A 14,476-nucleotide genomic window follows, 5' to 3' on the forward strand; every position below is an offset into this window, starting at 1 on the left:
ATTCCTTATGTATTTTAACTTTTACCTAAGCAAGAAATGCCTCCAGGAGAATAGAGATCTAGATTTCAGGAACTGTTCCAACAAATTACCATGGCTCATGTGGATAAAGGCTGTACTTGAATGATGCTAGTTTTAGAATCTTGCTACTCAAGTATGTTTGTAAGATAGCAGTTTCAACATCACCTGGGATGTTAGGCAATTATAGACGTCACCCCATACTAACTGCATTTTAACAAGATGCTATGGTGATTTCTTGTGTATGAATCATCTTAAAATCTGAGAAGCACCATTTTTGAGCAAAAAAAGATTGGAGGAGGAGGGGTAATGGTGACCACAATCAACTGAGATTTTTTAAAACATGTCATTCCTCTAGCCAATTTTATAACTACTACTATAAGCATAGTACTTAGATAGTCTTCACTCTTTGGAGATTAAAAAAAAAAGCATATGACAAATTGCCTAGTACTCATTTTCCCAACAACAGATAAAAGATAATTTCAATCTAATATGTCAAGATAACTGAAAATTTTTAAAGTAAATTCCTGATAGGTTTTAACAGCTCACCTAGTCGGAGACACTGTCGCAAAATTCCTCCAGAAGACATATTTTTTTCAGCTTCAATTTCAGTAAAGCCAAGAGAACTTGCAAATATAAGCACATCCACAAGGCTGATTAGCCTCTGCAAAAATGTCACAGAGGCTTCTATTGAAAGGCCTTGAGTAGGTTCTATATTCTCCAGCTCATGCTGTAAGGAACAGAATTTGAAATTTATATCTATATTTTGATAAAAATCTAATTTTCTTGGATACATTCCCCAAATTTCTAAGTTTTATAAAAAGCCAGCTTTCAGAAATCTAGTTCAACAGAATGTTTTCCTTTTTCATCTAAAAAGAAGGCAACAGAAAAGTACAGGTGAACCACCACCAATCATATTCTCTAGCTGACTCATGCCTAAGAAATCAACATAGTTTTTAGTTCTTTCATTCTTGGAACAGATTCTAAGGTCCTTTCATGTAACTGTAAAAGATACTGTTACTTTTGGCTTAATGCACTTATGATGCATAGTAACCACCACATTCAAGTGTTAACAAAGATGCATAACAGTAGCATTTTCACACCAATTTTATAGAGTAGTTAAATCCTTACTGTAGCCGATGTAGCAGCTGAAAGCAATGGCAGTATACCCCCACAAGCCATGACCATATTGTCCATCACTTGAGAGATGAGATGAATTGTGTTGTGTACAAAGATGACATTATCACTGCTATTCACGAAGTCCATAACTGTCTTTGTTGAATGGCTGTCCAAAGATAAATGATGTTTACTGATAAAGCTAAAGAAAGGAAATCACAGTTTGCCTACTCGAGGGGAGGGAGGATAAGACAGTGCGTTTGCTTCGTCTTTAAAGCTGAGGTAATGATAATGATACAGCAGACATGTTGGGGATGCACTTCTTCACAAGATGTAGACCATTTCATATCAGGAGTACTATCCATGCCCCTTTTCAGTGCTGAAACATATAATACTATTCATCTTGTATATAAAAAGTTGAATTATCCTTAACTGGGAACAAAACTGAGAAGTCACATAGCAAAAACTAAGAGGCAAATGGTGTTAAATGTGCAAATAAAAATAAATTTTCTACTAACATTTTCTTAGAGAAAGCCATAACATGCTTTTAAACAGGATAAGTGTAGTATACAAATAACAATAAACCAATTAGGCATTTCAAAAACATAAATCATACAATAGATAATCTGAAATATACAGATTTCTTATACCAAAACTACATTGGAGAATTGGGTGTTATACTTAGAGTCCAATTTTTTTTTTTTTTTTAGTACTTATAGATAAAGCAACTTAGCTTTTATGCTACAGGAAATCTTCAGCACATTTTTTAAAAGAAAAATCTCTGATTTTCAGTTTGTTGTAATTCAGACTGGGTGGCTCATTTCTACAATGGCCAATAAAAGTTAATTCAATAAAACCCTATCACAGAAATAATTTATATTCTACTTTTTAACCAAATGTCTGAAATAAATTGCAAAATGTTAACTATATAAATTTCTTTAAACAAACACTAAACTTCATACACATCTTCTATAACAAACATATGGACATACCTTCTCCACATCTGTATATCTGTTTCTATTGAAAATAATAGATCAGTGAGCAAACGTTGATGCATTTGAGACCATTTGAACTCAGGAATACGAAACATAGCAGATCGGGAATCCCTCCTTTGTCCATTACCTCCATCTGGTGCTATTCCTTGACCTGGCCCCTCCTGTTGCCTTGACTTCTAATACAGTAAATTTAGAAGAGTAATAAAATAAATTGAACTTCAAAGAAGGCATTAATAATAATAGCTCCTATGCAATTCATCTAACAAATAATCACATTTGAAGATACTAAGGAACCAAATTTACAGAAAAATAATCAATAAGTAATAACATTAAAACTTTAATACATTTAGGGACGCCTGGGTGGCTCAGTCAGTTAAGCGGCCGACTTCAGCTCAGGTCATGATCTCTCGGTCCGCGAGTTCGAGCCCCGCGTCGGGCTCTGTGCTGACAGCTCAGAGCCTGGAGCCTGTTTCAGATTCTGTGTCTCCCTCTCTCTGACCCTCCCCTGTTCATGCTCTGTCTCTCCCTGTCTCAAAATAAATAAAACGTTTAAAAAGAAAACTTTAATACATTTAAAGCAAAGTTACCAAAAATGCTAACTACCATAATTCAACAGTCATTAGCTTGGAACCATTTGGTATTACAACCAGCTAATGTATTATTTCTACAAAGGAATCAAGAAGTTCTTAGATTTGAATATGAGGAGGAAAGAAAGGCAGTATCTGGATTATAAATTGGTTAAAATTAAAAACAAACAAACATAAAGATAACAAAATTAAGAACACCCAACAAAATAGGAAAGAGGGAGTTAAGAGCTAAACAGCATGAAAAATTATAACATGGAATCAACCACTGTCTCATGAATTATTCTGAGATACTAGTAAAGGAGAAAGCTGTGCCTCTTGATCTCAGAAAGGTTCCTCCACTCTTACAAAATAAACAAACCTCGTGGAACAATTTTAAACTACATGCTTCATATATAAAATTATACACTAGTAGGTGGTTCTGCAGGACAACAGCCTTAGATTTTTGTCAGAAAAATTAATGTGCTAATAACTACGATTATGTTATCAAATAAAGGTAAAGACAAGTATTTCCAATATTTGCTTTCTAAACTAAAATTATTACAATCCTAAAACTTGAAAGTAGAAAGTAGTAACTTCTGGTGATCTTGTGGTAAAAATAATAATAAAAGCTGCCATTTAATCAATTCACACTAAAACCTTGTGCTAAAGAAAACAAATATAATCTTTACATTCATTGCATTTATATAATTGCAAATAGGATATGAATCAACTCCAAAATAAAATAAAATGTAAGTATATACACTTGCTCTATCTTATTTCAATGTAAATACACTTCAAGAATACAGTATATATAATCACCTCAAGCACAGGTTGATGGGGGTGAGATGCTTCCATGTTTGTATTGGCCTTCAACTCCAATCTCTCAGTATCTGTAGCAACACTGGAAACGTCCAATTTAGCAATCCTCTGCTCAGAAGTAGTAGGAGACTCAAAGATATTACCAGGAGAATCACTAAGTAATTTGGTTTCTCTATCAGAGTTACTTGTTTTCTTCCCTTCCTCTAGCATTGCACCAATATCTGATTGTACAGGTGTCTGGGAAACAGTAGCATCTGGTGAGGTAGCCGGAGACCCTGATGCTGTCATAGTCAAGATTCCAGAGTCTTTGGAATCTTGAGTTTCGCTGTCCGTTTGCTTCTTATTTACAGATTCTTCCTCTTGAAATATTAATTTGTTGTCATTACTAAACATGTCCAGTCTTTCACTGGCTTCAGAGGCAGCTGGAGACAAACTATCTTCTTGGAGTTCTGTGCGTAGACTGGCTTCCTCAGTAGGACTACTTTCTACCTTCAGTTCTACATAATCATCATCATCTTCCTCTACTATAGATTTCTCCAATAATTCTGGCACCTCTGAAGCATCCTCTTCTGAAGGAGAACTTACAGAAGCAGTTACTTCACTAACAGTTATTATACCTTTGCCAGCTCTTTTAAAAGAATTAGAGGAAACAGTCTCACCTATTATATCAGAAGATACTTCTAAATCATCTATATGAATTGTTTCATTTATCAGTGTTTCTTCTAAAGGGACTTCATCCAGTAACTCCTGATTTTCTTGACCAGTTTTCCTTTCTTCATTAGATGTGTTAGGAGTTTGCAGTCCAACGCTGGATGTAGAGTTTACTGAAACTGTCTTCTCAATACTTGACTTTTCATCACTATTTCTGGGGATATGAGTAGACACAGGACAATCCTTCATATCTGATTGCTGGGATGCTACTGAAACATTAACATCCCTGCTAATGACAGAGACTGCTTCAACTGGACTTGAACATTGCCCAATTTCTTCATCAACCTTTCCCTGGTGTTCCCTGAATATATTGGCAAGATTTTCTTTGTGTATTTCAAAAGTGACCTAGATGAAAAACATCCAGTCAAAATATGCAAAAAAGAAAGAAAAACAGAACATACAGTACATAAAATTAAAAATTTAACTATTTTCCAAATAAATGGTTTTATATAATATGCAATAATTTTCCTAGAATATCCTTATCTTATAAAATAAACAAAAAGTCAATCACAAAAATTTAAATAGTCAAAAAAAATGAGAGCTATACTTAATGATGATAGGTAGCATGGCTTTAAACCACAATAACATCCTTACTTAGCCTATTCTTAAACATATATATGAAAAGAATATACTATTCCACTGACCTCTATAAACTATACCAGGATCTAAGTATATAGCGTTGTGAAGGGCTTTGTACACTAGATAATACATTGTTTTAACTGCAATGAAAATCCATTTCCACGTGACTTATCCTCAACATAGATTAAAAATATCAATTAATTATGCCCACTATTATAGCAGCTCTCCATATATTTATTGAGTTAGTAAAACTTTTTCTTACTAAACTAATACAAATTCAGCAATGAGAAAAAAATCCAATCCTTCCCCAAAGCTCAACCATAATTTTCAAAGTCTAAACTGGTCAAAATAGCCTGCAAGTTCCAGGTTATCCATCCATCCATCCATCCATCCATCCACCCAACACCACTTGCATGTGAGTGACTAGTATCAGGCACTATGAACAACTCTTATCATGCCTGGCCCTGCACACTTTTACCTCAATAATTTTCTTACCAAAGATTATTATAGCCACCATTATCTGGTTGCCACTGGTGTTAGAACAGGAAACACCCCTCAGAAAGAAGTATAATACAAGCAGAAAGTACAGACATGATTATAGTTTACCAATGTTAGAACTGTTTGTTCCTGTAACCTACATTATTATAATACATACAGCAAACTGAACCTTTAGTCAACAAACCTTTATTGAGCCCTAGTATGGGAGGATGGTAGTAGATGACAGGAAAAGATGATTTTTGTGCACAAAGACCCATAGGCATTTTTGAATCATAGGTATGTATACATATGGGTAAAAGGCAAACAAATGTTTAAATAATGCACAATGCACACATTTTTTCAATAGCTATTTACTAACCTTCACTCATAATATATACAGTATGCTCATGCCTTAATAGGATACAGCTAAAAATAAAAATGTTTGGAAAATAAACATTTCACAAATTATAAATACTGGGGGAATTTTTCTGAATATTTCAAAATGTAATGCATATATTCCAAATAAAATGGCACAGTAACATTAACAAAATATCAATTTATTTTATAACCATTTTTTTTTAAATGTTTTGTTTTAAATAGGTCCACACCCAACGTAGGACTTGAACTCACAACCCTGAGATTAAGAGTCACATGCTCTACCAACTGAGTAAGCCATGTGCCCTGAACTAACTTATTTTAATTGACCAACTTCTCATTATCCAGTCAGCAAAATTTACTGAACACCCAAAGCATGCCAGGCACTGTGTGATGAACACAATGTCCTTGCCTTCATGAGGCTTACAGTCTAATGAAAGAGATTGAAAATAAATATACAAAAATATAAGATAATGTCAGTTAATAGTGAGAGATTTGAAGGCGAAAAAAAAAGAAAATAAAAGTCTAGGTGGGATGATGTAGTAGAGTAACTGGGGAAGGTCTCTAAGGATATTATATTGAACAGAGATCAGAATAAAGTGAGACAGAAAGTTATATGAATATGAAAAGGAAAACAATTTCAGGCAGAAGGAAAAACAAATGCAAAGCCCCTAGTAGCCAAAATAATCGTGGTATGTTGAAGGAACAATAAACAGTAGAAAGAGAACTATAGATAAGGTCACAGAGGAAGGCACTGGCTAGATCATAGTTACAGAGAACTATAGACTGTATTAATGATTTTGAATTTTATTCAGAGAGAGAGCCACTAGAAAATTTTGAGTAAGACAAGATAGGTTTGTTGTTGTTGTTGTTGTTGTTGTTGTTGTTTTTAATGATCCGATTTCTTAAGGTATCATTTAGTCTATTTGGAAAACTGACTTTAGGGAAATCATTTCTGCACTGATATGACAATTATTATTGTCTAGAGAAGGCAAGTTTCATACCACCAACCTCAGAGTGATTTTGAAAATATATCCTTTATTTCAAACACAGTAAGTTTAGTTTTCAGTAATTATTTGCTTTCATTTTACTCAATTTAAGGATTTTAAATTTTTTATTATAAAATATATCCATAAACATAAATACATACAATTTATACATACAGATCAAAGAGTAATTTTTTAAACCCAATACACCTAGTATCCACATCAGAAAACGGAATACTACTACCTCACAATTCCTCTATGTGCCCATCCTCAACTGTACTCCCAACCTCCCTACCCCTATTAAGAGCAAATCAACATTCTTACATTTCTGTTGTTCCCTACCTGTTTGTTAACAGCTCTACTACCTATATAGTAAAAATATTTATCAAGTTTAGTTTGAGAAGCTAAATATAGCATAATCTTAGCCAGCCATCAAATAAAAGGGCAATATTGCTAAATAAATAAATAAATAAATAAATAAATAAATAAATAAAGGCTATCAGAAGACAAGCTACAGTTCCTGAAGTTTCTCTTCAGTTTCTATAAGAGGATATATAAGGCTATTTCTGGGAAGTCTGTTGGCAAGGCCATTAGGAAATATACAAGGTGTTAAGAACTAGAGCATCTATAAGGGGTAGTGTGGGCCAGGTAGTAGGTATCTGGCATGAATAACGTACAAGAAGTATACTACTTTGTATCTTCCAATTCTCACCATGGTCTACCTCTACTCTCAGAAGTAAATCAAAGCAGACCACTTTTTTTGAGGAGAGAAGCATGAATGTACAAATGATCCAGGCAGGAGGAATACGGGCCTATCACATGTAGGTAATTTGTTCTCAGGTTAAAAAAAAAAAAAAAAAAAAAAAAGTTATAATGGCAGATGGCATTTCATTGACAATAGCTTCCCTCTATATCTGTCTCCTAAGTCAAACCATTCCAGTTTAGAAGGACTGTCATATGTCTACTACATAGCTATCATTGCAGGATCTCCCTGAACCATGGTCTTAGAGATCCCCTCTCATCTCTCTTCCATGTTGCCTCTCCTTTTCCCTATGTCCCACATATTTGTTTAAAGCTCTCCTTTTGGTGTGTATATCCTCTGGCGTCTTCTCAAAAAATAAGTACATGTAAACTAAGTTTTTGAGACTTTAAAACATTTATTTTACCTCCATACTTGATTAATAGAGTATAAAACCATAGGTTGGATAGCATTAATCCCCAGAATTTGAAAGGTATTTCTTCACTTATTTCTGTGCTTCTGTTGCGAAGTCTCAGCCTACTCTGATTCTTTATCCTTTATATAAACTATTTTGTTCCCTGTGAAATCATGTAAAATATCCTTGCTCTCAGTGCTTTCAAATTTCACGATGATTTTCAGCACAGATCTATTTTCATCCATTGTGCTAAACACCCATTGGGTCCTTCCAATCAAGCAACAAATATCCTTGGCTCTGGGAAATTTTCTTGAATCAATTAATTTATACCTTTGTCTCCTTTTTCACCTATTCTTGCTTTCTAGGATTACTATTTTTTGACACTGCACTGAATACTCCTCTAATTTTCTTACCATATCTCTATTTTCAATCCCTTTGTCTTTTGGTTCTACTGTCTGGGAGAGTTCCTCCACTAACCCTTAAACATGTTTTACATTTCTCCTATATGAGTCTGGGCTAGTCACTTGACTTCTTACTGCTCATATTAAAATGGGTGGTACAAGGGGAAACACAAACCTAAAAAATTTATATTTTAAATGTTCCCTGGTGTTAAAAAAGAAAATTCCCTCTCCTCTCTTGAGCACTTCCTGTAGAAAGCCTGAAGTTCAAAATACAGTAACCCTTGAACAACACAAGGGATGGGGTGCCAAATCCCCCCGAACCTCACATGCAGTCAAAACTCAAGCAAAACTTGGGGCGCCTGGGTGGCTCAGTCGGGTAAGCATCTAACTTCGGCTCAGGTCATGATCTTGCAGATAGTGAGTTTGAGCCCTGTGTCAAGCTCTGTGCTGACAGTTCAGAGCCTGAAGCCTACTTTGGATTCTGTGCCTCCCTCTCTCTCTGCCCCTCCCCTGGCTGTGCTCTCTCTCTCAAAAATAAACACTTAAAAAAAACTTTTTTTAATCAAGTAAAACTTGAATCCACAAAAACTTACTGACAGCCTACTGCTGACTAGAAGACTTACTGATAACATAAACAGTCTATTAGCATACATTCTGTATGTTGTATGTATTATATGTATCCCTATAATAAAATAAGCTGGAGAAAAGAAAATTTTAAGAATTGGGGTTCCTGGGTGGTTCACTCGGCTCAGGGTCCAACTTCGGCTCAGGTCATGATCTCACAGTTCCTGCAGCTCAGAGCCTGGAGCCTGCTTTGGATTCTGTGTCTCCCTCTCTGCCACTCCCCCACTCATGCTCTGTGTTTTCATTTCTCTCTCTCTCTCTCTCTCTCTCTCTCTCTCTCTCTCTCTCCCTCTCTCTCCCTCTCAAAAATAAACATTAAAAAATGTTTTAATGTTGAAGAATGTCTAAGGAAAAGACATTTCAAGTATATATTTATCCAAAAAAATCCACATATGAGTATACCTGCTCAGTTCAAACCTATGTTGACCCAGGGTCAACTGTACTTTCTCTGGCATTTTGAGATGTATATAAATCTTGTGAAAAGGTAATAAGTCTTTGTGCTATTTCTGCATCCCGGGATATCTTTCCTGGGGGTGTTCAAGTCATCTCTTTGAAACATGAACATCAAGAATGATGATGCCCTGCTTCCTGTCTCTATGGGAGTTTAAGTCTAAGTATTTAGTTCCAAAATGTAACCTCCAGCTTGGCCAACATATACAAGATTTTCTCTTTTAGATGAAAACAGCTACATGTATGTAATGGATTGTATCTGTCTGGCCATATAAAATGGTGAAATGCTTTTTTTGTCTTTGAAATCTCTTCAGTGGATAGCCTGAGATGTGCATTACAGTCTGGCTTAATGCTTACTGATTATTTCACTCCTTTCCACACTTTAAAAACAGGGTATTTTGTGCTAACAGGAGCTTTTATTTTTAATTATTTCCCGAACAATATACTAATAAGGTTATTAACATAGTTATTAAGAGATTAAATGAGTTCTATATGTAAAGTACTTAAAATGGCCCAATACCATTTTGGTGACTGCTGTTTATTTTTCTTATAGAAAAGCATTATATTCTAGTTTCATAGTTTATAGTTACTCTTATCTCTCTGAGGATGTTAATAGTTATTTTTCTTCTGTTTTGTTTCTTCTCTTTGTATTATCTCTGTTTTCCTTGAGTTGCCTCTATTGGTCTGCTTTGTTTCTATCTCCCATGTTAGATGCTTTTCTTAAAACTCTGATATAACTTGGTTTTCTCCTCAGGATTGGCAAAAGGAATGACAAAGGGTCCAGGGGTTAAAAAGCTCTCACTACAGTGGGTAATCTACTTTTACCTTTACTATATCATGATCTGGGCACAGTTTGATTCAGAAAACCCAAAGAAGGGTACAACGACAACCCAAAGAAGCATCTTCCAATGTTCTGCTTGCAGGGTTATGGTCTGGTTGCCTACATTTTAGGAGCCAAACACGAAAAGCACAATGGTGGAAGTGTTGCCTTTGCACCCAACATTCAGTTGCACACAGTCTCTTAATCTCCCCACCCCCTCCATTTTGCTAATATAAACAAAGACCAGTGGCCCTCTGTATTGCCCTCTCTAGATTCTGTAAGAATAGACTGGGATAGTGTTTTAATAGCACGGAGGAAGGGAGAATAACGAGGTACCAAACTGCTACTCAAACAATCTTATTCAATGTTTTTTGCTTCTAGCACACCCAACCCCCAATTCTCAGTTTCATATACAGATAGGCTTCCAGTTCCTAAGAATCCTGAGGGTTCTTTAGTGAAAATAAAGTTAGCTCTTAGCTTTTCCCACGCTAAGTTCATGATTTACTTTTCCCAATCTAAGTTAATTCACCTATAGATCTGATCGCTAGACTCTAAATTTTACTGCTTTTCACTCTATTCCTATTCTCTCCATCCTGTGGACTTACGTATTTTTCAAAACCCTTTCATGGCATTTTTAGTAGGGTTTCAATATGAAGTAAAATTAGATGTTAGTGTTCAACTTTCCAGTTTAATCCAAAAGCTTTGTTTTCTCTAAGTCAGCTTAAATCAACATATACTTAGTTTCTGTTCATCTAGTTACGAGCTATTTTCCAAAATCATTAAGCATATACCTTCCTTTTTTATTTTTTTAAAATAAAGCAATATTATGTTTGATTATACTTCACACACACACACACACACACACACACACACAAAACCACAGAAACCATAGAGATTTTAAAGGCTATTCTTTGTAATTTCTTGTTAATAGTAACTGTAAACTACAACATTTTTACCCAACATTGAACAGAATCACTGAAATACCTTCTGAAAGTGCTACAAATGCAATATCCTTCTAAAAGTCTATGAGAATAAAGATTAAGATGAATGCAGACCCCTCAAAAAAATTGCTTGTATTTAAATTCAAAATACTTTCAGGTGCATTCTCTCTAAATCTATTTTGTTGGGGTTTTTTTAATCATGAATGGATGTTCTATTTTGCCAAATGCTTTTACTGCATCTGTTGAAAGGATCACACGGTTCTTACCTTTTCTTTTATTAATGTGGTGTAGCATGTTGACTGATTTAATAATACTTAACCACCCTCACAACCCAGAAATAAAATACCATTTGATAGTGGTGAATGATCTTGTTAATGTACTGCTGAATTCAGTTGGCTAGTATTTTATGAAGAATTTTTGCATCCACATTCACCAGGGATATTGGCCTGTAGTTCTCTTTTTTAGTGCAGTCTTCATCTGGTTTTGGTATCAGAGTAATGCTGGCCTCACAAAATTAATTTAGACTTTTTCCTTCATTTTCTACATTTTAGAATAGTTTGAAAAGAATAGAATAGGTATTAAATCTACTTTAAATGTTTGGTAGAATTCACCTGTTGACGCCATCGGATAAAGGCCATATATGAAAAGCCCACAGCTAATATAATACACTCAACAGGGAAAAACTGAAAGCTTTTCCTTCAGTCAGGAATAAGACAGGGATGTCCATTCTCACCACTATTACTTAACACAGTACTGGAAGTCCTACCCACAGCAATCAGACAACAGGAAGAAATAAAAGGCATCCAAATCAGCAAGGAAGAAGCCAAACTTTCACTATTTGCAGATGACATGATACTGTATATAGAAAACCCAAAGGACTCCACAAAAAAATTGCTAGAACAGATACATGAATTCAGTAAAGTCATAGGATACAAAATCAACATACAGAAATCTGTGGCATTCCTATACACCAAAAATGAAGCAGCAGAAAGAGAAATTAAGGAATCAAACCCATTTGCAATTGCACCAAAAACAGTAAGATACCTAGGAATAAACTTAAACACAGGGGTAAAAGATCTGTACTCTGAAAACCACGAAACACTGATGAAAGAAACTGAAAGTAACACACAAAAAAATGGAAAGACATTCCATGCTCATGATGTGGAAGAACAAACATTGTTAAAATGTCTATACTACCCAAAGTAATCAATATATCTAATGCAATCTCTATGCAAAATACCAACAGGTGGAGTGCCTGGGTGGCTCAGTCAGTTAAGCATCCAACTTCAGCTCAGGTCATGATCTAGCAGTTCGTGGGTTTGAGCCCCACATCGGGCTCTGTGCTGACAGCTCAGAGCCTGGAGCCTACTTCAGATTCTGTGTCTCCCTCTCTTTGTAACTCCCTCACTCATGCTCTGTCTCTCTCAAAAATAAATAAACATTAAAAATAATTTAAATACCAACAGCAAAATACCAAGAGCTAGAACAAACAATCCTAAAACTTATATGGAACCACAAAAGACCCCAAATAGCCAAAGCAATCTTAAAAAAGAAAAGCAAAACTGGAGACATTACAATTCCAGGCATCAAATTACATTACAAAGCACAAGTTGGACACAAATTGGAATGTAGACACAAACTGGAATGGAACAGAATGTAAAACCCAGAAAAACCCCACAACTATATGGTCAATTAATCTTCGACAAAACAAGAAAGAATATCCAATGGGAAAAAGACAGTTTCTTCAACAAATGGCGTTGGAAAAACTAGAGAGCAACATGCAAAAGAATAAAACTGGACCACTTTCTTACACCAAACACAAAAATAAATTCAAAATGGATAAAAGACTGGGAAGCCTGGATGGCTCAATCAGTTGAGCATCTGACTCTTGATTTCAGCTCAGGTCATGATCTCAGGATCACAAGATCAAGCCCCAAGTCAGGGTCCATGCTGAGCATGGAACATACTTAAGATTCTCTCTCTCTCCCTTTCTCCCACTCCCCCACTTGTGCTTTCTCTCCAAAATAAAAAATAATTTTAAAAAATGGACTAAAGACCTAAATATGAGACCTAAAACCATAAAAATCCTTGAGGAGAACACAGGCAGTAAATTCTTTGACAATGGCCTTAGCAACTTCTTTCTAGATATGCCTCCTGAGGCAAGGGAAATAAAGGCAAATAAAAAGCTTCATCAAAATAAAAAGCTTCTGCACAATGAAGGAAACAATCAACAAAATTAAAAGGCAGCCTATAGAATGGGAGAAGATACTCACATATGACATTATCTGATAAAAAGTTAGTATCCAAAATCTATAAAGAACTTAACAAACTCAACAACCAAAAAAATGTATAATCCAATTTAAAACATGGGCAGAAGACAAGAATAGATATGTTTCCAGTGAAGATAGCCAGGTGACCCAAAGACACATGAAAACATGCTCAACATCTCATCATCAGGGAAATAACATATCAAAACTACAATGAGATATCACTTCACACCCATCAGAATGGCTAAAATTAACAGCACAAGAAACAACAGTTGTGGTGAGTATAAGGAGAAAGGGGAACCCTATTACACTTTTGGTGGGAATGCAAACTGGTAAAGCCACCCTGGAAAACAGTATGGAGGCTCCTCAAATAGTTAAGAATAGAACTGCCCTATGATCCAGCAACTGCACTACTAGGTATTTACCCAAAGGATACAAAAATACTAATTCAAAGGGATACATGCACTCCAATGTTTACTGCAGCATTATTTATAACAACTAAATTATGGAAAGAGTCCAAATGTCCATTGACTGATGAATGGATAAAGAAGATGTGGTATTTATATATAACAGAATACTACTCAGCCATTAAAAACAATGAAATCTTGTCATTTGCAATGACATGGATGTAGCCAGAGTATTATGCTATGCAAAATAAATCGGTCAGAAAAAGACAAATACCGTATGATTTCACTCATATGTGGAATTTAAGAAAAAAAAAATGAGCAAAGGGGGTAAAAAAAGAGACAGACAGATAAACCAAGAATCAAACTCATAACTTTAAAGAACAAACTGTTAGCAGAGGGAAAGGGGGTGGGGAATGGGTTATATAGGTGATGAGGTTAAAGCAGTGCACTTGCTGTAATGAGCACCAGGTGTTGTATGGAAGTGCTGAGTCACTGGATTGTACCCCTGGAACTAATACTACATTGTATGTTAACTGGCACTTGTACCCCAATGTTTATAGCAGCACTCTCAACAAGAGCCAAATTATGGAAAGAGCCTAAATGTCCATCAACTGATGAATGGATAAAGAAATTGTGGTTTATATACACAACGGAGTACTACATGGCAATGAGAAAGAATGAAATATGGCCTATTGTAGCAACCTGGATGGAACTGGAGAGTGTTATGCTAAGTGAAATAAGTCATACAGAGAAAGACAGATACCATATGTTTT

The 14,476-nt window shown here is 35.3% G+C and overlaps 1 protein-coding gene across 6 annotated transcripts in view; it reads right to left on the reverse strand.

Annotated features, from left to right (window-relative positions):
• The window catches only part of LRBA (LPS responsive beige-like anchor protein), a 779,818-nt gene that overhangs the window by 574,450 nt on the left and 190,892 nt on the right, over positions 1-14,476 (reverse strand). For all 6 annotated transcript variants that reach the window (XM_060655634.3, XM_060655639.3, XM_060655638.3 and 3 more), the window contains exons 23-26: positions 3,512-4,567; positions 2,124-2,302; positions 1,147-1,300; positions 565-745 (exon numbers count right to left, since the gene is read on the reverse strand). In XM_060655634.3, coding sequence (XP_060511617.2) covers positions 565-745; positions 1,147-1,300; positions 2,124-2,302; positions 3,512-4,567 — 1,570 coding nt within the window. The remainder of the gene's footprint in view (positions 1-564; positions 746-1,146; positions 1,301-2,123; positions 2,303-3,511; positions 4,568-14,476) is intronic.

The sequence above is a fragment of the Panthera onca genome, chromosome B1 (assembly GCF_046562875.1).
Source record: "Panthera onca isolate mPanOnc1 chromosome B1, mPanOnc1 haplotype 2, whole genome shotgun sequence".
NCBI classification, from domain to species: domain Eukaryota; kingdom Metazoa; phylum Chordata; class Mammalia; order Carnivora; family Felidae; genus Panthera; species Panthera onca.